The sequence below is a fragment of the Neolamprologus brichardi genome, chromosome 3, assembly GCF_056152115.1.
Source record: "Neolamprologus brichardi isolate AB-2024 chromosome 3, ASM5615211v1, whole genome shotgun sequence".
In the NCBI taxonomy this organism is placed as follows: Eukaryota; Metazoa; Chordata; class Actinopteri; order Cichliformes; family Cichlidae; genus Neolamprologus; species Neolamprologus brichardi.
This window is the reverse complement of record NC_142106.1, coordinates 23,717,700-23,740,744: the sequence shown is the minus strand read 5'-3', so window position 1 is coordinate 23,740,744 and position 23,045 is coordinate 23,717,700. Positions and strand designations below refer to the sequence as shown.

At 42.2% G+C, this 23,045-nt stretch overlaps 1 protein-coding gene and 2 long non-coding RNA genes across 4 annotated transcripts in view; 2 read left to right on the top strand and 1 right to left on the bottom strand.

Annotated features, from left to right (window-relative positions):
* The window catches only part of exoc6b (exocyst complex component 6B), a 139,273-nt gene that overhangs the window by 31,781 nt on the left and 84,447 nt on the right, over positions 1 to 23,045 (bottom strand). For both annotated transcript variants that reach the window (XM_087835100.1, XM_006803410.3), the window contains 2 exons: positions 21,138 to 21,279; positions 9,605 to 9,678 (listed from right to left, as the gene is read on the bottom strand). In XM_087835100.1, the coding sequence (XP_087691226.1) occupies positions 9,605 to 9,678; positions 21,138 to 21,279 (216 nt within the window). The remainder of the gene's footprint in view (positions 1 to 9,604; positions 9,679 to 21,137; positions 21,280 to 23,045) is intronic.
* On the top strand, positions 13,911 to 15,395 carry LOC148103952 (uncharacterized). Its single transcript, XR_015718637.1, has 6 exons — positions 13,911 to 14,101; positions 14,213 to 14,362; positions 14,532 to 14,675; positions 14,773 to 14,920; positions 15,037 to 15,102; positions 15,350 to 15,395. It is a non-coding gene; the product is annotated as an uncharacterized LOC148103952 (long non-coding RNA).
* On the top strand, positions 15,418 to 17,364 carry LOC148103951 (uncharacterized). The gene is made up of 3 exons (XR_015718636.1): positions 15,418 to 15,531; positions 15,629 to 16,132; positions 16,226 to 17,364. It is a non-coding gene; the product is annotated as an uncharacterized LOC148103951 (long non-coding RNA).

Sequence of the window (23,045 nt, the reverse complement as noted above, 5' to 3'; positions counted from 1 at the left end):
GTGAACCTGTTGCATGTGCGGTCATTGCTGCTCAACCCTAACACACACACACACACACGTGCACGGTTCACCCTGGTCTTGTCAGCAGTCCCTTTCCTGACTCTGACCTGTCTCTCTCACACACACACACACACACACACTCTTAAAAACACACACACATACGCCCATGTTGCAGCTGTCCCAGCGTGACCACAGTTCTTAGGAATGTGATGGTAGCAGATTTTTCTGTCTCCTTCCACTCCTCTGACCTCGTCTATCTCTTCCTGTCCTCATCCTCACCTCTGTCCTACCCTTCTCTTAATCCTTCACTTTCTCTTTACCTTTTGCCTCACATCGCCCTCCCCGGCATCTTTCTCTTGTGTGAAAACATCGCAAAGAGTGAAGAGAGGTCACCAAATAAGCAAGCCTCAGCATACGACCTGGTAAAACGTTGCAATAAACGGGTAAACAGGGTCAACAGCTCAAAAGGAGTTTGAGCTAGGAAAGCGTTGTGTTCATATGGAGTCTTGCTTTTCAGTTTCTAGCCAATGAAGGGTGTCACAGCAGTAAGCACAAACATTAAAAAGCAAATGGGAACAAAACGGCAGAACATAAAGCAGCTTTAGGAATGTCTAGTTCCCGTGCAGTAGTAGGTCTTTCTTTCCTTTCTACTGTTTCTGTTTACATAAAATTTACAGCATATAAAATTAACATTTCATATATGATATGTTAAATCTTGTTCCTGACTAAACTAAGTCTTTTTAGTTTCATTCATTATTTTTGTATTTATTTTGTTCTGAATTTGAGTTTCAGTAAGTTTTTATGATTTAAAACGGTCTTTAATTTCTTATCATCAGGATTATTATTGTGATCAATAATATTTTTGCTCTTTATTGCTGTCATTAATTACAATCATCCTTATAACCATTATATCAGCAGCAGCAGCACGATGAAACAGTGGTCAAAAATTTCCAGAATTACAATCACCAATATTATTATTAGTAGTAGTAGTTTTAGGATTATAAGCACATTTTAACATTACAGAACTATTACAAACAAACAACACTTGGGTAGGTAGTTTACTCACACCTGACTGTGGTTGACGAATTTGCTCAAAGTGACATGAAACAAAAATATTTAATGAAAGATTTCAGCTTGTCCTGCTTTTCTTGTTGCATCTCCAGCTCCTGTCCTGTTGTTGCTTTGCAAAAAATAACATTTAGAAAATAAAATGGAAAACAAAAAAAAACTATTTATTTCAGTTAAATTGTGTTTTTCCTAAATATAAAACTGAACTAAAAACCCTAAGAAAGAAAAAAGAAGACCATCTACCAAGCCATCCATCTACCTGCCTACCTATCTACCTACCTATATATCCGCCTTCATTACTATATCTATCTGGCTACTTACCTATCAGCCTACCTACCAACTCACCTACTCAGCACATAATAATGTAAGAAAACCCCTGCTTTTCCTCTTTCTACCTTACTTGCTCTGCCTCAGAACATTTACTTAACCTTCCCTATTTCACCAACATCATGCGCTCCTTTCCTTCTCTCTCATTCCTCCCCATATGGGTGTAGTTTTCAGGTCAACTTGGCTAAAGACAGACTGTGGATCAAACTTCGAGAAATAAATCACACTGACATAGCAGTGTCAGCTTAGCAGTAGCTAAAATGAAAATCCATTTATCCCCGTCTCGAGGACTGAAGTAAAAACTTTGCCAAAACTAAGGAGAAACCTGATATGATCAACACAAAGTTTCGGGTTAACGATGTGAGCATAAACAAAGTTACTAAGACAATATGGTTGTGAGGGATTATTTCCTGCAGGAGCGTATCACGTTTGAAAGGAAGCGGGAGCGTTAAGTAGCATGTGCACTCCAGTGGGGAACAATGAGTCGACAAACAAACTGTGGTGGAATCAAGTGAAGGCTTCCTGCCGTGTTGATGGACGACCTTGTTCTGTACAAGTTGTTTTTCTTACTGATACAACAGGCCTGAATGAGAGCCAACAGCTTTTCTCCGAGGAAGAAACAAACCCTCGTTTTTGAAACTTCGTGAAATTTAATCCACTACGTGAGGTTATCGTCATGTAGTCGTGCCATGAATAAAAGCTTAATCAGGGTTATTTTCCAAGTCTCCAACTTCTGATCTGGGATAAACAGCGTATGCATTTATAACGTGAGTCAAGCCAGGCTTGGTTTAGTCATCTGTTTAAAAAAAACCAAAAACTTAGTTTAGCAAACTTTTTGCTTAATTTAAAGTTAAAGCGCACATTTAAAGGAAAGGATGCTTTGTTTTTCTTAAATGTGACGTTATTAGATACTTCAAATCCAAACTTTGAAAAAAAGATGGGTAAAAGAAAAGACAGAGGAAAGCAAAACGCAAAAAGCAAGATGAATACAAACAGCTTCATGTATCCGAGATACAGTATGAGGTCATGAGGTAATGCTGCAGCATTAACATCATTTGTATTTTGTGTTTTTTTGGAAATGAAAGTCTCTGAGGACTTTCACAGTTAATTTTATACTGTTATCATTCGCTATCATCTTTAATGGCTTTAATCTTCAGGAAAGAAACATAATGACAGCAGAAATTACAAGGACTGCCCCGGGGGTATGAGGTGACAGAGTTCCTAAAACTGTTAAGACGATCAAAATAGCAACTTCAGAAAAATAATATAACTTCTGATACATTCAGCTTGTGTTTTCCAAATCTTCGTTTCTTTCCATCACTCCTTCTCTTTTTCCAAACTTCTCTCCCGTCTCCCTCCCACTGCTCTGTCAGTCTGGGTTAGGAGGAGGTGAGATGGAGGTTTCCTCTCCCACTGGGCCTCATTGCCTCCCTTAGCTTGTGTACTGCCTCCACATACACACACAGAGGGGGAGAATCTGCTATCCTGTCACTGGATAATCGCTACTGGCCACGCCAGTCAATCTACGAACACACAAAAGTTGGGATAAGGGGAGCAGTCGTCATGCTGTGACATGTTGCTTTTGGAGAGTGAGGGGGGGAAGCCTCGTGAGGTAATGCTCGGGATGGACGCGAGCGTCAGACACAGGGCAGACGGCACTGAAAGTCTGCACAACTGTGTGTGTGCTTAAAAAGGGAACTGGGTGATATGTTGACCGCTGAAGTCCAGCACGTGAATTGGTGAATTGGCGGACGGAGAGACGGAATAATTTAAGGAAGACGGTGACAAATACAACGGAAAGAACTACAAGTTGGGGTAGGAGTGAGAACGGAGACAGGGAATGAAGTTAAAGGGAATGAAAAACTGCCAGTAAGTGAAGCACAGAGCAGATGAAACAAAGAACATCGAAGTGAGAATTCTAATTTTTAGTTAGTAGTTTTAGTTAGTCGTCTCCTGTGTTGTGTGATTAATGTCAGCTTTTTCTTATGTTTTCTCCGGATTAGTCTCCAGTTTGTTTAAAAACCTTAGTTTGCCCTAATGTTGCACATTTTGCTGTTTTCACCAAATAAAAATTTGTTGTTGTTTATTCACTCTAACATCCGAGTCTGTATTTTGGGTTTGCATTTCACGTACATGTTTTCACATGTAATTTTGCAATGTTGGACTCTCATGAAACATGACCATTGGACCTCTAAACTGGAGAAACCAAGCAGCCACTCACCTCAGCAGAACATGACTCATCTGCACCTAAAGGTTAAAGGTTACTCGTTCAAGGGTGCCAATGTTCTGGCTCACTGTGAACAACCATCACTGAACAGAGGGGGTGGTACGACACGAACTGTTTGCCACCTACAATCCACTTTTGAGATCCTTTCTCAGGTGCCTTAACCCCCACTCACATTTTGCGTCAGGTGACCTCAAAAGGTCTCATAATAAAGTGAGGCAAAGTCAGTTGTTTCACTACGAAACCTCCTTTTTTCTAACTTTGGCTCATGCGATAAGGCACATGATTAATAGCGGGTCAGCTACCTTCTAGGGGACAATCCCCACTAGTGTTTAAATATCCGGGACTCTCCACCTTTTTCTTTTAGAACTGAAGAAGCCTCTTGGATGAAAAGTCTTCACAGAAGTCCAGTCTCCTTTTCCAAACTCTTAACAACGTTTCAAATCTCTGTGAGGCAAAACCTTAATAGGGTCACAATCAGGGAAGACCCACCTCCTTTTAAACGTTTTGGGAGGGGGAGCCAATCAGCAGAAAGCTGACTTAAAAGGAGACAGAGGATGAACTTAAGGCCCAATTATTAAACAAATATGGATTATTTAGAACTGGAAATCATGCAACGCTACATTAGTAGAATCCTAAAATAAAAATATGGAGTTGGTCAACTTTCAACTGCACAGGACAGATATGCCCATTAGGTTTATTGCTACCCCCCCATCGGCAGCTGAACTGGGTAAGCAGTTAAAAAAATAATGGATGGACAGATGGTTTAAAAGAAAGGAAAAAAAACAAAAGGGGAAAGAAATGACATTTTATTTTTTAAGGAGATGAATGGATGGAATTTGACTGTCTGTGGTCAACCGAAGGAATGAAACCAATCACACACACACAGACGGGAGAGGGCTGAAGGTGGAAGAATGCATGCCTGGCGTATGAACGAGTGGAGAAGGGGATGAGTGGAACTCCACTGTTGCAAGCGTTTTTTTGGGGGGATGCCACACCGCAACACAAACACACACCAGAGGGCCAGCCAAAGGTTTGAAGCAACCACAGACTTCTGAATGTTCTAAATATAGGAGGATTGATAGGATCTGTGGAAAAGTACAACCTGGGGATTGAATACACACACCAACACAATCAGCCTCCTACGCTCACCAAATTATTTAGCAATCATAGGGAAGAGGAGAAAGCTGCTGACAACTTAGATAAGCTTGTTGTTACAGTGAATCAGCCTTTTCTAGACAGCCTTGAGTAGTGTGCCATGAAAATGTGAATTCTGGCTGGTGTGACACTGCCCTTTTTTTCCTTTTTTTTTTTTTTGGTGATTTTGCAGATAAAAGCATGACTTGTCTTGTTTGGAGCCTGCAGTGGTTTCACTGTGGGACTCAAAGTTGGCAAATTCTGAATACTAAAAGTGACAGTTTCTTTCTTTGTTTAAGTTAATTTGATGCATAGCTGCTTAAAGAAGGCAATGCACCCAACACAAATCAACCTTATCAACCCAAATCTTTTGGGAAAACTCCACCACTGCCTTGTCCCAGGTCCAGGATGAGAGAGTAGGAGGGTTGGGCATGGGACCAACAACCGCACTCTATAAACAGCTAACTGCTACAGAAGCATCGATGACAAACTCACAGCGAAGCGCTGGCAGGCAGCAGTCGATGGTCTACGCTCCAGGGGGAGGCTAAGGGCCTAACTAACGTCATTGTGTCCAACTTTGCATGTACACTAGCAGCTACAGGATCACACAAACACATCAGGGTTTTTGCTTTGTGGCTGAAATATCAAAGTTTCAAGAGACATCTACAGAGGGCGGATAGTCGATATATTAGGCAAAGGGTGTTGAATATGTAAGAGTCAGGCAAGAGGAAGACCACAGAGAAAATTCATGGTTGTAGTGCAGGAAAACATGCAGAGGGTTGGAGTGACCTGGGAGTATAGCAGGGATAGGGAGGGATGGAGTCAGATGACCCAATTTTGTGACCTCTAAAGGGAGCAGCAGGAAGAAGAAGATGAAAAGGACGAACACACTAACAGGGGCTTCCAGACATATGAAAATGCACAAAAAAGTTTACGATCTATGTAATCCTTTTCTCAAGCTGTCAAATGGAAAGAGTCTTTGCCAGGTCAATTTTGGAACCCTGGGTCTTATGTTTGAATCAATTTGCACTGTATAAAGAACAGAAAAACTTTACTTTTCTCATGTTTCTCTCTTCATTTTGTCACAATAAAAAAAGGACGTATTTCTGACCAAACACAAATAACTCGAGACCTCCTGCCTTCAGGAATCAGTAAGGATACCATTTAATTTTGGGGGGTATTGACTGAAATATGTCTGCAGCACTGACTATTGAAAAATCCCAAATGCTTATTATTGATTTATTTAAAAAAGGGCCAGCTGAAAACACTTGATAGAGCATATAAGATTATTGCTTCCAGCTAAATTTTGACAGTCGACAGCGCCTTGACAGGGATCCTTCTTCTCTGATCGGACAAAAAGTTTATACATGTACGTCTATTATATCTTTACATGGAGACTTGTAAGTCTTTTGTCCAACATGGCCTTTTTTCCCAATCCTCACAGTGGCTATCTGCTCCAAAATGAAGATACTGAGTTAAACACAGGATTTACTTTTAAGAAAATGCTTAATGGTGTTAAAAAAAAAGTTTTTTGCAGGTATGACATATGTCTGAGCTGCCCGTTTACATCGATTGTACGCGCTCGGTGTGTGTGTCCATCCAAGTATCTAAAAGTGCATAAGTGTGTGTGTCCTGGGGGAACTCCTGTCTCGGCCCTGTCCCAGGACCCCGGATCCTTCCAGAACACCGGGACCCGACCACCCAACAAACGGACCCGTCAGCGTGATTTATCGGCCATTCAAAAATCAGGTCACACACACAAACACACACAGACATATTGCACAAAGACCCGCACACACTCAGAGCGCCAACATACGAAAGTCGACACAGGAAAATGAAAAATCGACTCTCGCACAAACACACAAGAAAAGATGCGCTCGGGCAGATGTGTACGCACCGACGTCACGTATGAAAGCTCGTTCAGAGCTTTGGGGGGGAAAGGAATGCTCTTTCTTTTGATATAAGAAGAATGGTGAGGAAAAACAAAGGAGGAGAGAGATATAAAAGAGCGAAGGAGCTGAATAACGCTAAAAGAGTCAACTGATTCTGATCACTGACAAAGGAGGAGGAGGATGGAGCTGAAGGAAGAGGACGAGGTAGCGGGCAGTGGGAGCAAAATGGGGAAAGAGCGGAGGAGAGAAGAGAGAAGAAGGAGGGGGGGTAGCTGAAGTAAACATCAATGCCGGATGAATGCAATTTTTTCTTTTCTCATTCTCCCCATCTTCCCCCCTTCCTTCTCCTCCTCCGAGCGAGAGGACAAGAGGCACTGCATCATCCCGACAGGCGGAGAAAGAGAAGAGAGGGAGAGAGAAAGAGGGATTGTGACGGAGGGATAAAGGGCTATCCGTCTCTGTCTGTCACCTCATTCATCGTCCCCTGCTCCGTCCTGCCGGCCCATCCGTCATCCGCTGTCACACACACACACACAAAAATACAAACACACACTTTCCACCAACTTTCACACACTCAACAACAACAAACACACATCAAAGGCGAGCACAAACTTTGACTCCCTCTCCGCCCTGTTTCACACATTCACTGGACTGACACACACACACACACACACACACACACACTTTCACAGCAACTATGACAAACACGCAGCAGCCAGAAAAGCCACACACAAACTTTTTAATCGGGCTCTCCGCCCCGTTTCACACATTCAGCGATGACACAGACACACAAACGGCGCTTCAGTTTCACACACTCGGCGGCGACTCACGAACGCGCCAGAGCCTCGGAAACGGCAACGGCAAACACAAGTTTGCGTGCTCTCGCGCACGTACGTGGGCGCCGGCTTGCCAAATGCTTTTTCGCGAAGTTAATATGTGACATCGACACACACACCCAAACACACACAACTTCGCCTAGCGTCCTGGATTCTCATCGGGGTTGTCCAGTTCTGTCCCCCGCTCTGTTTTTCCCAGGATCCAAAAACAAGACGCCCACAGCACACAATCGGGCCGCTTCCTGTACTCGACTGTTTCTCAGCATCCGGCTCGCGGACCCACTTTATTGTCACAGGGCGCAGTATGAAGGCCGCTTCAGCGACGTGTGTTAGAAAGTCAGAAACTAGGCAAAAGAGACAACACGGGACACGTCACTAATGCTAAAACCAGCCCTAAACACTGGCCTTGATCCTGACACCTATATTGTGTGTTCCAACTTCTCATATACACAAACTGAGGCTGAAGTTGTTTTTTTGTGGTCTTTCTGGTGCTTTAGGCCTTTTATCGCCTGTGTCTTACCTGCAACAACTAGTTTAAACTGTTATTTCAGCTGCTGCTCTTTCTGATCATTCATTAGTGGGTTTTCAGCAGGGATCTCCATCTGTGAGGTAAACCCAGTCAAAATGTGGGACACTGTCTATAGATGTGGTCGATATAAATATGTAAAATGCTGCAGATTCCCAGATGAAGCAGAAACCCGTGTCTGCACCCATTCACTTAGACACTGATGGCAGCAGATCACAAGTCAGCACCCCTCAGGGGCAGTTCTGGTTGTGGTGAAGTTGAACGTTTTTGTTGCTTTTGCAGCATAATCAGAGAAATGTTATATGCAACTTCATGCATCAATCAACTACAACACTCAGGTAAGCAGAATAAAGCTCACTATCTTCAGAGACTGGTGTGAGAAACCAAATCACTTCCAAACTGTTCAAAAGAACACACAAAAAAAGGTGTTGGTGATGACTACACATTCATTCAAGTCCACTGATCCCAATCAGAGCCAGTATGGATAGACGCTGGATCCACAAAGCTCCCGCCCCACGACACCCAAAGGATGTGTGTGTAAAAGACTTCAGTGCCAACGACTCCCAGAGGTCCTGAATGCAGGCCCAGACTGAACAATTTAGCAGAACAAAGGCAAACCTACACAATATTAAACAGGTCATTTCAATGTAATTCAGTTTTATTTATATAGCACCAGATCACAGCAACAGTAGGAAGGAAAAACTATTTTCACAGGAAGAAACCTCTGGCAGAACCAGGCTTAGGAAGGCGAAGCCATCCACCTCGACCAGTTGGGGGTAAGGGGAGAGATTTCATGATGTGTCTGATTTAAATCTTTGGTTGGGGGGGGGGGGGGGGGGTGCAACGGAAGTTTAATTTTTACACTCTACAAAAGTGGGACAAACTTTTAATGTTTTTCTTTTAAAGCAAATCGATGAATAGCACACTGGAGCCTCTCCATCATATTGATGTAGAGAGATCATTACGGGAGATCTTCAAAGAGGTTTAGAGGTTAAGTTAAAGACCCAAAACAATTATAGACAGAAACCCAACAATCCACTGGTCTCCAGTGAGCGAGCATTCAGTGACAGCGGGGACATAAAGAGTAAACAGGAGGAATCTTCACATCGGGGTCTTTGCAGATAAGACGTTTGAACCTTTCACCACAGTAAAGCATCAGTTGTTCGTTACATCATTCAGGTTTCCCGTTTTTTCTCTCAAAACATCGTCACTTCCTCGCAATGAATGTGTGAGGAATTTGATGAGAGATGAGGCAGCAGTAGAGATATGTTAGATGTTAGAAACTTCCAGATAAACACAGTAAGTAAACAAAAGGGTGGAAAAAGCAAGGACAACTGGGATGTGGGATTAAAAAAAAAGAAGAAGAGAAAACAAAGAAGGAATAAAATCAGAAAACCAAATGAAGGGTGAAGATGAAGATGAGGAGGGCTGAGGGGAGTGTGAGGGAGGATGGGAGAAGGATGAAAAGGACAAGGAAGTGGGGGAGGAGGAGGCAGAAAAAAAAAGATAGTGGGGTAAATAAAAAAATAAAGAAAAAAAACACACAGAAAGAGAAAACGAAGGAGAGAGGACCACGAGGGAGACAAAGACCTACTTGTCTCAAGTCACTGAAGGCCAGAAGCAACGTGTCACCCTGGAAGCCTGCGACCGGGCCGGCTCTGGCAAAACCTGTGGGAAAATACAAACCCGCCACCCCCAGTCCACCCCCGGAGAGAGGGAAGAGAGGAGGAGGAGGAAAAAAAAATAAGAGGGTGAAAAACAGAATAATAAAAGACCTGGTCGGATTTGCTATGCATCGGGATAGATTGGCAGACAAATGACAGCCTGGGGAGGAGGGGGGAGGAGGGAGGAGAGGAAAGGGGAGGGCAGGGTGTTAGAGTCATGTCGCTAGGTCTTGCTGAAAAAGAGTGTGTGCGTGCCTGTGAAAGTGTGTGTGTTTGGGGTGATGCAGACTTGGTGAAGGAGATAATGTTAGAGTTTTAAGGCTAGCGTGTGTGTGTGTGCGCGCATTGCTTGTACAGGGCTTAGCTGTTCGATTTTGAACCCAGACGTGAGGCCTGTGTGTGCGCGTCAGGGTCGTACGGAGTGTGAACTAGGGTCTTGGCGTCAGTTGGCTCCGTAAACAAGCCGAAGCGAGGGAACGAGAGGAGAGAGGAGCGCCGTGGTGTAGAGAGGGAGCCAGAGCCAGCCTGTAGCTAATCTCTTTTACCTCAGGACACACACAGAAGCACAAGGCCATACACACTACAGCACTGATTACACGCCCGCCATCTTCACTGACCCCAGAGACACACACACACACACGTCCTGCACATAAACTTTGAAGCCATCGCCTAAGCTAACCTTTTAAACGATTCTTCCACCCAAACTCTGTTCAGCTTTCTCTTAATTTCTCCCTCTGCCGTCACTTAACAGGCACTGGTCTTGGCAGCAGCAACAGATCTATTACCACTCGCTCCCTTTTGAATATTTCAAATTAGTGACAAATCAAACCTGTCCTATCGCTCTTCAAGGGAAACGAAACAAGAAACCCATCACACCGGCTGTTCCTCCAGGTTTAGTGTTAGCAGACCGCAGTGCTTTGGGTGCGTGGAGGCGCAGCCACTCGAGCAAAGCTTTCGCGACTTAAAAAGCCAGCCACAGCCCTGTTTCACACCACCTGTTCAGCGTTTTCCTGCCCAATGCCGCTACACTTTATACAACCAGAGTAGCATGTTGGCTTGTTTTGTGCATTCAAACTTCCACACATCTTTTAACTTGCAATCATTGCTGCCAATGGACACGGGCAACATCTCTTTCACTACTAGTGATAACTGGCATGCAGTGCCAGTCAGGTCATTTGAACTGCCTCAACAAACCCTTTAGGGCACAGCTGTTGAACTCCAGGCCTCGAGGGCCTGTGTCCTGCAGGTTTTATTTGTGTCCTTGATCCAACACAGCTGATTTAAATGGTTAAATTACCTCCTCAACAAGTCTTGAAGTTCTCCAGAGGCCTGGTAATGAACTAATCATGTGATTCAGGTGTGTTGACCCAGGGTGATATCCAAAACCTGCAGGACACTGGCCCTTGAGGCCTGGAGTTCGACACCCCTGCTTTAGGGTCTGCTCAAGTCCAAGTGACATAAATTTCATCATCAGATGGTGAGCACTAGTGTCCTTGTGGACATTCGCATGCCTACCTGTATTACAGTGCACCAGTTATCCATGCACTCCTGGAAGCAGAGTGAAGCTGACCCCCCACCCACTTGAAACGTAAAGGCAAATAGGCGGAGCGGTTAGTGCTACGTTTGTGCAGATTTGTGCAGTTAAAATGAGCGTTTGTGCTGCTACGGTTTTTGAGATATTAAACTTTATTTTATAGGTCATTCAAAGGTCACCATCCCCCCAGACTGCTCCAAAACAGGCCAAAATGGTCTACTTTTTTAGTGCTACGTTTGTGCTGATTTGTGCAGTTAAAATTAGCGTTTGTGCTGCTACGGTTTACGAGATATTAAAAGTTATATTTTTTGCCGATGATGTCACCATCCCCCCAGACTGCTCCAAAACGGGCCAAAATGGTCTACTTTTTTAGTGCTACGTTTGTGCTGATTTGTGCAGTTAAAATGAGCGTTTGTGCTGCTACGGTTTTTGAGATATTAAACTTTATTTTATAGGTCATTCAAAGGTCACCATCCCCCCAGACTGCTCCAAAACAGGCCAAAATGGTCTACTTTTTTAGTGCTACGTTTGTGCTGATTTGTGCAGGTAAAATTAGCGTTTGTGCTGCTACGGTTTCCGAGATATTAAACTTTATTTTATAGGTCATTCAAAGGTCACCATCCCCCCAGACTGCTCCAAAACGGGCCAAAATGGTCTACTTTTTTAGTGCTACGTTTGTGCTGATTTGTGCAGGTAAAATTAGCGTTTGTGCTGCTACGGTTTACGAGATATTAAAAGTTATATTTTTTGCCGATGACGTCACCATCCCCCCAGACTGCTCCAAAACGGGCCAAAATGGTCTACTTTTTTAGTGCTACGTTTGTGCTAATTTGTGCAGGTAAAATTAGCGTTTGTGCTGCTACAGTATCTGAGATATAATGATTTTAATTATTACGGCCTACACTGTATAACACCAGTGTCTGTGGCAGTGAGTTTCAGCAGCTGTGGAGTTTTGCACTTTTATAGAAGGCTGTCCACTTTTTCTAGGCTTGCTGCATATTAACTTTTATTAGTTTACACTTTAGTAACACAATTTATTCAGCGGAAAGGTCAATATTTCTTTTGTTACCAGTGCAGAAACGTACACAAGGTAGGCTAAAGTTTTTCTGTGGCAAAACTGAGTTTCATGTGAAGTGATTCACGTATACCTAAATTATTATTATTTTTTACATACCCAGTTGGCCTCTATGATTTTGTTTTGAATTATATATGTTCATTATTATTAATGTAGCTGTCTCAGAAAAAATGAAGTGTTTGCTTTGATAGGTTGTTACCCACGTGTAGAAAACTGAATATTCCACAGCACCTAGGCGAGGGATCTTCAACCTGCGGCTCTAAAGCAACATGTGCAGTGTTGCCAACTCCTCAGTAAGGAAAATCGCTATTGGCTGTCCTAAAAGTCGCTAGAAGTCGCTAAATGACGTCATCCCCTAATTTGCATAATTGGTCATGCTAATGTAATTGTAACCTACGTTGTTGGAAAGAGAAATAACATCGTGGAAGAGACATAAAGTGAGTAAAAAACGTCCTAAATGCATTTAGAGTTCATTTAGAACTACAAATTAAATTTCTTTTAGCAATTATTGTTTTTTTTAATGTCACAATTCCAACCCTGCTCCTTAATCCGGGCTTGGACCGGCAAAAGTGACCCGAAATAGGCACTCTGGTGGAGTTACTTTGTGTGTGTGTGTTTATAAGTAGTTTTAAACCTTGAGATCCACAAAACAGCATAAGAGTAAAAGAAGAACTGACTGCGTTACAGCACCCGCTGCTCGTTGAGAGTAAAAGCGATATGCGCTTTCACGTCTTTTTTTTAGCGACTTTTTTTTTTTAGAAAAAAAAAAAGGGGGGTCTGAAAACTCGCTAAATATAGCGACAAAGTCGCTAAGTTGGCAACACTGAACATGTGGCTCTCCGGCCCCTCCACTGTGGCCCTTATAAGACCAAGTAAGTCATTTTTTTTTATTATAAAGACAACAAGAAAGGGTTCTGTTAACAGTTTGTTTTTTTTATGAAATATCTGCATTGACTATTCACTGAATGTACAAGGCTTTTAAAAGTGATTTAATGTTTCTTAGCTTCAAATCTGTTTACTGTAATTTTCAAGTTGGTTGCCCATCTTTCCTAATTTTCAGTTATTATGGAAAGGACTCACATAGCTGGCTTCATTTTAACAAATACTTTTTTGCGTTATAAAGCTTTGATGATTCATTTTCTTATCAAATCTAAAAATAAACATTTTTATTTACATTTCCATAGCTTAAACGATACAACAACTCATTTTCTAGATATTTATAGGCTCTTTCTTTTTTTAGGCTTTAGACAGGTTTTGTAGCAGCAGGAGAAAAGGGGCCCTTTGAACTGAAAAGGATGCTGACCCCTGACTTAAGCCACCAGGTCAACACAAAACAAATACAGAAAAACTATTGACAGAAAAATGGAACGGTTACTTTCAAGGCTACAGGTGAAGGTGACTGGGTGTGTAAAAGCAAATATGCATCAGACTGACAAAGAACAGAGTGTTAAAAGATTTAAAACTTTAACTTTATGTGCAAAACTGAACTTACTGATAACACACACTAGCCATTTGAACACATGTAACTGTAATGAACCAAATAAAACAGAAAAATGCAGGCAGCACTCATTATACTGTGTATAACACAGCATGGGGTTGTATTTTTTTCTTTTCAGATGCTCCTGTCACTCCATTTCCCAGGTCATCATAGCACTCCCACACACATGCAGCTCTCCTGCAGTATGCAGTGTAATGCCCCAAACCGTCAGTGGTCATCTTTCCATGGAAAGCAATTAATGCCCTCAAAGTGAACGACTTTCCTTGGAGAACCAGGTTGGAGGGAAATTCATTCAGTGGAAATTCTGTTTGGTTTGCAAGGTCAGTATCAATCCACATGATATCTCCAATGTTGTAGCTGTGAGTAACTGTCCCTGCACAGAGCTCATTTCCTGTGGTGCTGTCTTCTGTTTTGAATTCTGATGGACACAGAGATGGATTGGAGAGTGGCCTGAGGCAGGTAGACTCAGGTAGGCCAAGTCCTGCTTCCACAGCCGTGCCAAGATGAGCCATACCAGACTCTTTGAGGACAGAGATGGCAGGAGAAACAAATGGCACTTCCCTTGTCATCCCTTTGCTGAGGTAGCAGTGCTGTGAAGAGCAGTGTTTGGTAAAATAAACACTTGAGATGTTCCTCATTGTCTTAGCAATTACAGCGGAGATATTGCACTGAGCATCGATTTGGATCGCACCAGACCTCAAGGAGACAGCTTCAAACATCACACTAAGCAGCTCTGCTCTCCTTCTGTAGGTTTGTTGGGTCACACCATCTGTGGCAATGGCTTTCACCAGCTGCAGGACTGGGTTTTCACTGTCTTTCAGAACAGCATTTTGAAATGTGGAGCTGTCACAGAAGGCACAACATAGGCACTGAAAAAATGCATCAAATGCACAGGTATTGAGCACAGAGATTGTCGATTCCACTAATCTAATAGGCTGATGGAGGTTTCCATTTTTTAATAATCCCACTTTCACTCTTTTGGCCCCAAAAGTTTCATCTGCATGGAGCCATTCGGTACATGAAGAGAGGTAGGAAGTCCTCTTCCTTTTTTTGGGTGGAACAGCTAGGCCCCTCCAGTTCTCAACTGCATCCCCATCAGCCGGAAGAATGTTTGTGGCAGCATCAGATCCCACAAACGGGTGAGCATCCATTTTTATTTTGTCTTCTGCACTGTGAGTCGTCATGGATCCAGAATTGGCATCTGTGACTTTCAGTGATCCCACTGTTGCCTCATCTTTGACCTTTTCTTTTGCAGAACAAATCCGCATATTTCCCTCGATGAAGGAAAGATGACGAGCAATGAAGCGATCGACTCGAACAGGCAAGTTTTCATGTTTGAAAAGGCCATGTTTTATGTTTTTGAATTCAGCTTCAACAGTGGCTGAACTTGCTGTGATGCTGGTGCTTTGGAAGAGAGGGACCATTATTCCTGTCCAGAGTGGCAAGTAACTTGCCAGTCTTATTATATGAGGAATAATCTCAGGGAGAAAGTGAATATTATCTCTATCCCCGTTTGCTGCAGCAAGTGACCTGCTCTCCTCACATATTTCTGTTACCCACTGTCGTAGGTCAGTCTGGATCTCATCCACTGAATCCACTCTCTCACTTTCCTCCATCTGTTCATCTGGAATGATGTTGGAGTCTTGAGCAATTTGGGCTTTCAAGTATTTCTTGCACCTTTCTGAAGGAAGAGGGGCTCCAGAACTGTCATCACCTTCTGCCTCACTGAGGGCCACAACAGTGATAGCATGTAGGAGCTGTTTTGCATGGTCCAAACATTGAGACTGAAGAAGTTTTGCTAATGACCTGACAAAGAAATCTTTAACACGATGTGTTTTCTTCTTCAGGCAGTCCCACTGGCATATCATCTTGATGCAGTGCGCAACATCAACCCTGATAAAACAAGGGGGGAGTTTGGCAGACTGGGTTCCAAGAAGGACATGAAAGCATTCATTAAGATAGGACTTCAGATCAGGATGAGGAGTGAAAGCCTTGACCAGAGCTCCCAGAATTGCCAGAGAAAAGTCACTCACAGCTTCCTTTGGCACAGGTGCACCTGCACGAATCCATTCTGTCAACCAGTTTGCGATGGCATTAACATCATGTTTCTCTGACAGCATTTGCACCACTGGGACACTGGGGCAATTGTTTTCTTTCAGAATACCTTGATAAAGGAAGATATGGCCAGATTTGCCATTTGGTCTCAGCAGTTTTTTCACAACTGAACCGGTTGCATCAAAACACACAGTTGGGGGAGATTTTTTTGACAATGTCTTATAAACATGCATCTGTGTTTGACTCCAGTAGTGGCAGAAAAACCTGTCCAGTCCAATATCTCGGATGCTACCACTGTGAGGAACACTATATTTTAACAATTGCAGAGATGCAATGGGGTCCTTATCTCCTAATTCCAAGTCTTTTCTCTCTTGTTTGGCTTTTCGCAGAGTGGCCAAATTTGGAAGGTGGCTTGGCTCAGGATCTCCATCATCCATCAGATCTGCTGCCCTTGCTGACCTCCATACAGCTGGTTCCATTCTGCCCTCACACAGCTCTTTAGCGATCTGTTCACGCAGGTTTCCAGACATGAACCGCTTGGAGTGGCCAGTGTGCAGGGAGAGATCTGTATTTCTCATGAAACACTGGAGCACCATTGGACTATTAATTGCTGGCTGTCTGTCACATGACATTTCTAACTGGCCATGACACTCCTTACAGTCGCCTCTGATGTCCAGATAATTATTGTTGACAGTTGGATGGACCTTTGCTCTACGGAACACAAGTGTACATGTATTTTTGATCTTCTTCCATATAAGATCGTTGATTATATGAGTCCAAGTGCCAGGTTTCAAAATTGTGTATTCCCTTTTTTGGGTAGGAGAAAACTTGTCATTGTATTCAACCTTTTCAGGAATAAATTTAACCCAGTCCTCAAAAGGGACTTCTAGTTCAAAAGCTTGACAGTTTTCTTGTCCAGCAGAAATGCGATGTGAATCTAACTCTCCTTCACTATTACTTTCCTGATCACTGATTTCCAAAACTGACCAGATGTTGTGTCTATTTAGCTTCACAAAAGTGTACAGGGCCTTTGCTGACATCTTGTCTTCTAGCTGCTGACTGAGCTCTTTCCAGACTGATGCAGCTGGAGTGGCTATTTTGCCATTTTGGACTATGGCCTCTTTTGAATTGCAAAGAACTGCAAAAATGGAAACCTTGTCTACAGATGGCTTTCGAGGCATCTAAATAAAAAAAACAAAAACACTATGATTATGATGGAGCAAAACTTGATTTCTGACCTATATATACAGCCAGGAGCAACCCCTCCCCCAAGTTCTCCACCAATCTACACTTTCATATTTTGTGGAATTATTGTTTTTAAGATGGAGCTATTGAATTTGTGAGTTTATTAAATTGAGTCTGAGTATTTAACCCATTAACATGTACTGTACAGCACTTTAGTCTAGTGTGCTACATGTTTTAAAGTGCTTTAGAAACTTTTTTCTTGGACATTTTTGAAAATGTTTAACATTGAAAAAAAATCCTTTTGATCCAGACAGTTAGCTATATCATGTATTAACTCAGTAACTAAAACCTCAGTATTTTAAATGTACGCTTACCTTGTTCAGAAATCAGATGTAACAAGCTGTTCTAAGAATCCTTCAGACACAGTAATGACAAATAATAGTTTTTTCTGCCAGAAAATGTGTATTTGATGCAAAAGACTGCTAGCTTGTTCGTTTCTCAAAAAGTGTTGATGGGAGTGTAAAATGTTCAAATGTTGTTTTCAATAAAGTTTTTTTTAATCCACTCTAAAAAAATAAATACTCAAGCATTTGCATCGTGGTTTTATGAACAAAAAGTGATTAAAGTAAAGAAATTGAAGTAAAAAAAAAAATACACTCATTACAAATTTAGCTGATTAAATACAACAAGAGGGTTTTTTTTAACCGAACTTTATTGAACAAGTGAACACACAAAGTGAAAGGTCATTTGAAAAAGACATTTTTCAGCAGTAACACCATAACAGAATATCTCATATCATAGCAGCACAAATGCTAATTTTACCTGCACAAATTAGCACAAACGTAGCACTAAAAAAGTAGACCATTTTGGCCCGTTTTGGAGCAGTCTGGGGGGATGGTGACGTCATCGGCAAAAAATATAACTTTTAATATCTCGTAAACCGTAGCAGCACAAACGCTAATTTTACCTGCACAAATCAGCACAAACGTAGCACTAAAAAAGTAGACCATTTTGGCCCGTTTTGGAGCAGTCTGGGGGGATGGTGACCTTTGAATGACCTATAAAATAAAGTTTAATATCTCGTAAACCGTAGCAGCACAAACGCTAATTTTATCTGCACAAATCAGCACAAACGTAGCACTAAAAAAGTAGACCATTTTGGCCCGTTTTGGAGCAGTCTGGGGGGATGGTGACCTTTGAATGACCTATAAAATAAAGTTTAATATCTCAAAAACCGTAGCAGCACAAACGCTCATTTTAACTGCACAAATCTGCACAAACGTAGCACTAACCGCTCCGCCTATTTGCCTTTACGTTTCAAGTGGGTGGGGGGTCAGCTTCACTCTGCTACTCCTGGATACCTCCTCAAGCGGACTTAAAGGAAGTACAATCTACGCCTAAGGTGGTGCACTTTCACAACAGAGAGGGGAGTCACTGTACAGCCAACCATCCATCCAGACCTCCACCCTAAGGTGTTTTTTTGTGTCTCAGTGGCTTCCCTGCTCTTTGTTGTTGGGTTCAAGAAATGGTCACATTCTTGAAAATCCCTGATTCTTCTTGTGGTTTTCTTTTAGCGAGTAGATAGCCATCCTGGAGGTTATAATACATTTATGTTCATCTCAAACATACATTTTAAATACCTGCTTTGAACACGTAGCACCTTCTGCCTTTGATTCTACCTCCCACGCTTCATTTGTTTCCTCCTTTCATCTCTGGATGTATTTCCCTGTAATATTTATATCTTGTCTTCATGTCTTCGCTCCCTTCTTCACCTTTGAACACGTCAAAGCTACAGCATCATTTGTAGTACAAAAAAATGACTTAGTTCTTTAACCTAGGTGCCGTGGCTTGTGCGCTTTACACAAGCCTGCATCCTCCGCGACGCTGTTCCCAAAGCCAGATAAGTGGGGATGGTCGCTTCACTAAGGCCAAATCAAAAACGTGGCTCATAAATCAGCTTTCCATCCTGGATAGTTTTGAGGTCAGGATTACGGATGCCCCGTTTTTCATCCTCGACTTTAATGTTTTTCATTTTATTCTCACTTTATCTATCTCCAAGCTCTGCTTCTTTCTCTTAAGCCCCATCCACACATAAAGCAATTCACTCGACGGGATTCACTTTGTAGCTGCCAGCTGGTGGCTGCTGTGGATAAACTCCGGACGCTAGTTTCCCACCCTGTCACACGTCCATCTACAGTACCCGTCCCTCCCATTGGCTTTGCTTCAGGGTAGAAATTAGTTTAACCGATGTCCGTCCACTCTGTGGCAGCGACAGTCATTGCAACAAGTCACTGACGGCCTCTGGTCAACGGCCGGGTTTGAACGCTCGCTGCCCGCTGTGCCATGCTCGTAGCTTCACACTCTCATCCTCAACTCCTTTTCCTTCTTTCCATCAATGCTCCTCTGCTTCTCTCAGAATCCGACATCTCCTCCCTTTTCCTCTCCACACTCCCCTGGTGATCGCATTCATTCATCTGTACCTTCCTTTTGCTCTTTATCCCTCGCCATCCTGAAATTCCTCCCTTTATTCAAACTCTAATCCCTCTTTCTTGTGCTCTCTTCCTTCACTTCCTCCTTTTTTTTATTTAAACCTCACTGTTAATTTTCATTTAATCCCTCCTCTCATCCACGCTTTCTGCTCTTCCCTCTGTCCGTCTCATGTGCCCTCCTTCTGATTTTCATTTGATTAATTTCACAGCTCTTCCATTTAATCCCATTTTCTTTGTTCACCTGTCCCTCACCTGAAATCTGTTCTGTCCTTTAATTTTACCCATTTACCCACTCATTATTCCACTTTTTGCTTAAAGTTTTTGGGTTTGAGTTGTTTTCTTCTTGTTGCTCTTGAACATTTAACACTTTCATTAGTCATATTCCTGTTTTCACCGCACTCGTGCAGTGACTTTTTAAAAAAGACTTTTAAAAAAAGCTTGAAAAGCTCTAGATTAAGTGTATTTATTTAAACACAATAAAGATCCTTATTTGCCCCCATTTCTTCCACTCAAACTGTCCATGCATCTTAAACTTCTCATTTCATCCCCCTTTCCCGTTCCTCTTCTTCCTTTTTTAGTACTTTCTCCTAATATTTAACCCCCCTTTCCCACCACCGCCGCATCATTCTGTCTTGCATTTTTACTCTCCCACTTAAATTTTTAACTCATCTTCCACTTTCCTTTTCTTCCATCCATCTACTGAACCATCAGCTCCACTTTTTTCCCCAGTTTGACTCCCACCCCTCCCAATCCATTCTGAAAAACTAACTCTGTAACCTGCTAACCCCTCCGCAGCACTGCATGCATGTCACTGCACATCACATCACCCACACGCTCTCAGTGACTCTAAGAACCTTGATCATGTAAAAACCGAGCCAGTGACGCGTCTCGCTCTTTCATTCCCTGCCCGCCTTTATCTGCAAGCTCTGCATCTTTGTGGCTCTGAACCAAGGAGAAGGAGGAGGGAGAGGAAAGAAAGAAATGAGGAAGAGAGGGGGAGAGCCACGAGGATGATGGGAAGGAGAGAGGAGGCTGGAGACAAGGAGGAGAGTAAGGAGACATTCGAGGAAAAAAAGATGGAAGAGCAAGAAAAATTCAGGATTTTAAGAGAAGGGAGTATTGAAGATGCTTTCCCTCAACCATGCAATTGGTTGTTCCATAGCGCCCCCTGTGCTCTCAGATGCAAAGTGCAAACATGGCCTACTTCCAGCTCATTTCATAAAAGCAGTGTCGTGTGATTAATGTCTTTGTGCGACTCCAAGACTTTTAATTCAAAGAAAAATGCACTTCATGTTAAGGAGATGTGCCTCCTCACTTTAATTTGGGTTAAAAAGTACATGTGTGCATGTGTGAGTGTGTGAATGAAAAACAAAGTGGAACAAAGAAAAATGAAAGAGAAAGAAGAAACTGACAAAACATTTATCTTCTTAATTCGTGTGTCAACATAAATCAACGTCCAACCATAAACTTTGTAAAGTTTGCAGAAAAGTAACATAAACGATCATTCTCCAGGAACAAAAACAAAAAGACACAAAACCTTTTCACATATTTCTGTAAAAAAAAAAAAAATGCTTCAACACAAAAACCCACTAATGAAATGCCCAAACATTTGCACTGCAACACTCACTCTCGCACTCCTTCACGTCGGTGTCGAGCTGGTGCAGAGCGCCCATGGAGATCTGTCGGACCTCCGGGTCAAGCAGGAGCTGCATGAGGGACGTGGAGATGTGCTTACAGGACGACATGCACGCAGTCTGCGCTACTTTACCCTGAGAAAGAGAGAGAAGACACAAGGAAAGAAGAAAGGAGTGAAGTGAGGATGCTGAATTTTCTTCTCTTGATTTCTAACCAGAAATGTAAAATGTGTCGTTTTTCACTGCTAAACTGAGCTCTCATATTTCAGGCTTCCTTATACAACCAAGTGATTGGATGTGCATCAGAAGTTAATGAGGGTGATCTCTGCCTGTGCAGCTACAAAATGTGCCCCAAAACTAAACACAACTCAAAATTTCAGCTTGTTTAGTATCAGTTTGATCCCAGTTTTGTACAGCAGGTGAAACACTTGTTTTATTTGTGACTGTATGCAAAAACAGAACTAAGGAAGCTGTGATCCACACCGGCGCATGGACATAACAGACGTATGCACAATTCAGGTGCTCTTTGTCAGAGGATGTTTTTTAACATACACCCACACACAGCGACGACAAAGACGTGTGCTGCATTCAGGTGCAGTCAGAATGATGAAGTGGCATAATAAAAGACAGGGGATAAGGAAGTGCATGACAAAACATTAATATAGAAACAACTTTGACTGGGTTCGATTTTCTGATTGTGTGTGTGTGTGTGTGTATATATATATATATATATATATATATATATATATATATGTGTGTGTGTGTGTGTGTGTGTGTGTGTGTGTGTGTAGTCTCAGTGACAAGCTGTGGCCTCGAGTTTCACCTCTATGACTGCATACCAACAACATGAAGCAAAGAGATGAAAAGGGGGAAGAAGTGGTAAAGGGTTTTTTAAAAAAATAAGGTTATGTGAAAGAGCAAAAGTTCAGTGGGAACCGAGAAAGAAAAGGGGAAATCTAGAGCTTGAGAAATTGATTAGTTTTCTTATAATTTTTAAATAAACAATTTGTATGATTTAATTCCTCTTTCTGAGTACCATCAACATAGTTTTGACGAGATGTTGCCTTGAGAGAACTGAGAAAAAAGGGGGAAATCAAGTCTATTAAAAGATCATCTTAACCTTGTAAACTCTGAGTGAAACACCGAGCAGAGGAAGTTTCCCTGAAAGGCCTGATTACACATATTAATCCTGACGTGACTTTGATGTGTCCGGCTGACACCAACGCACTTTAGGGGTGATTAATAAGAAACGCGGGGCCTTTCATTTCAAGCCCTGCATATTTAATTACCTTCATTAATCACACAGTGAAGCTAAACACACATGTATACATGCAGCATGTGCAAATACACACACACACAACATTTATATTTGTGTGAAGCATGAAGGTGCTGGTGTGAACCTAGTGTTTATACAGCTCTAATCACACATGTGACTGTTTCCTTGTGTTGTTTGCAAATATTCATACACATCAAATAAATTGTTGATATCTTCCTGCGATTGTTAGCGTGCATTCGATGTCAAATTAATTGAATTTTAGTCGTTTTAGCTCTTTGTGCTCCGTTTAAAGCAGACTGCAAGTGTTTTCATCTGACCTGCCAATCAAAGGAAGGCAAACCAACACTGTGAGCAGTTATACTCCCACATTCATTTATTTATATGCTGATTAATTCAGAGTAAATTCTCATAGAAGCCATACCATGACATAAAAAGCAGCAAAACTCAGGACATTTACCCCCTGACCTCCATGAACACATAAAACATTATGCTAAAACATAAGGAATCACAGCTAGCAGATAGACGATGGTATCAAAACCTACTTTGGCCAGCCGGCAATCACACTGTGAGCCAAAACACACTGCAAGTTTTCCCCACTGAATTCTCAGAAACCAGATGAAACATA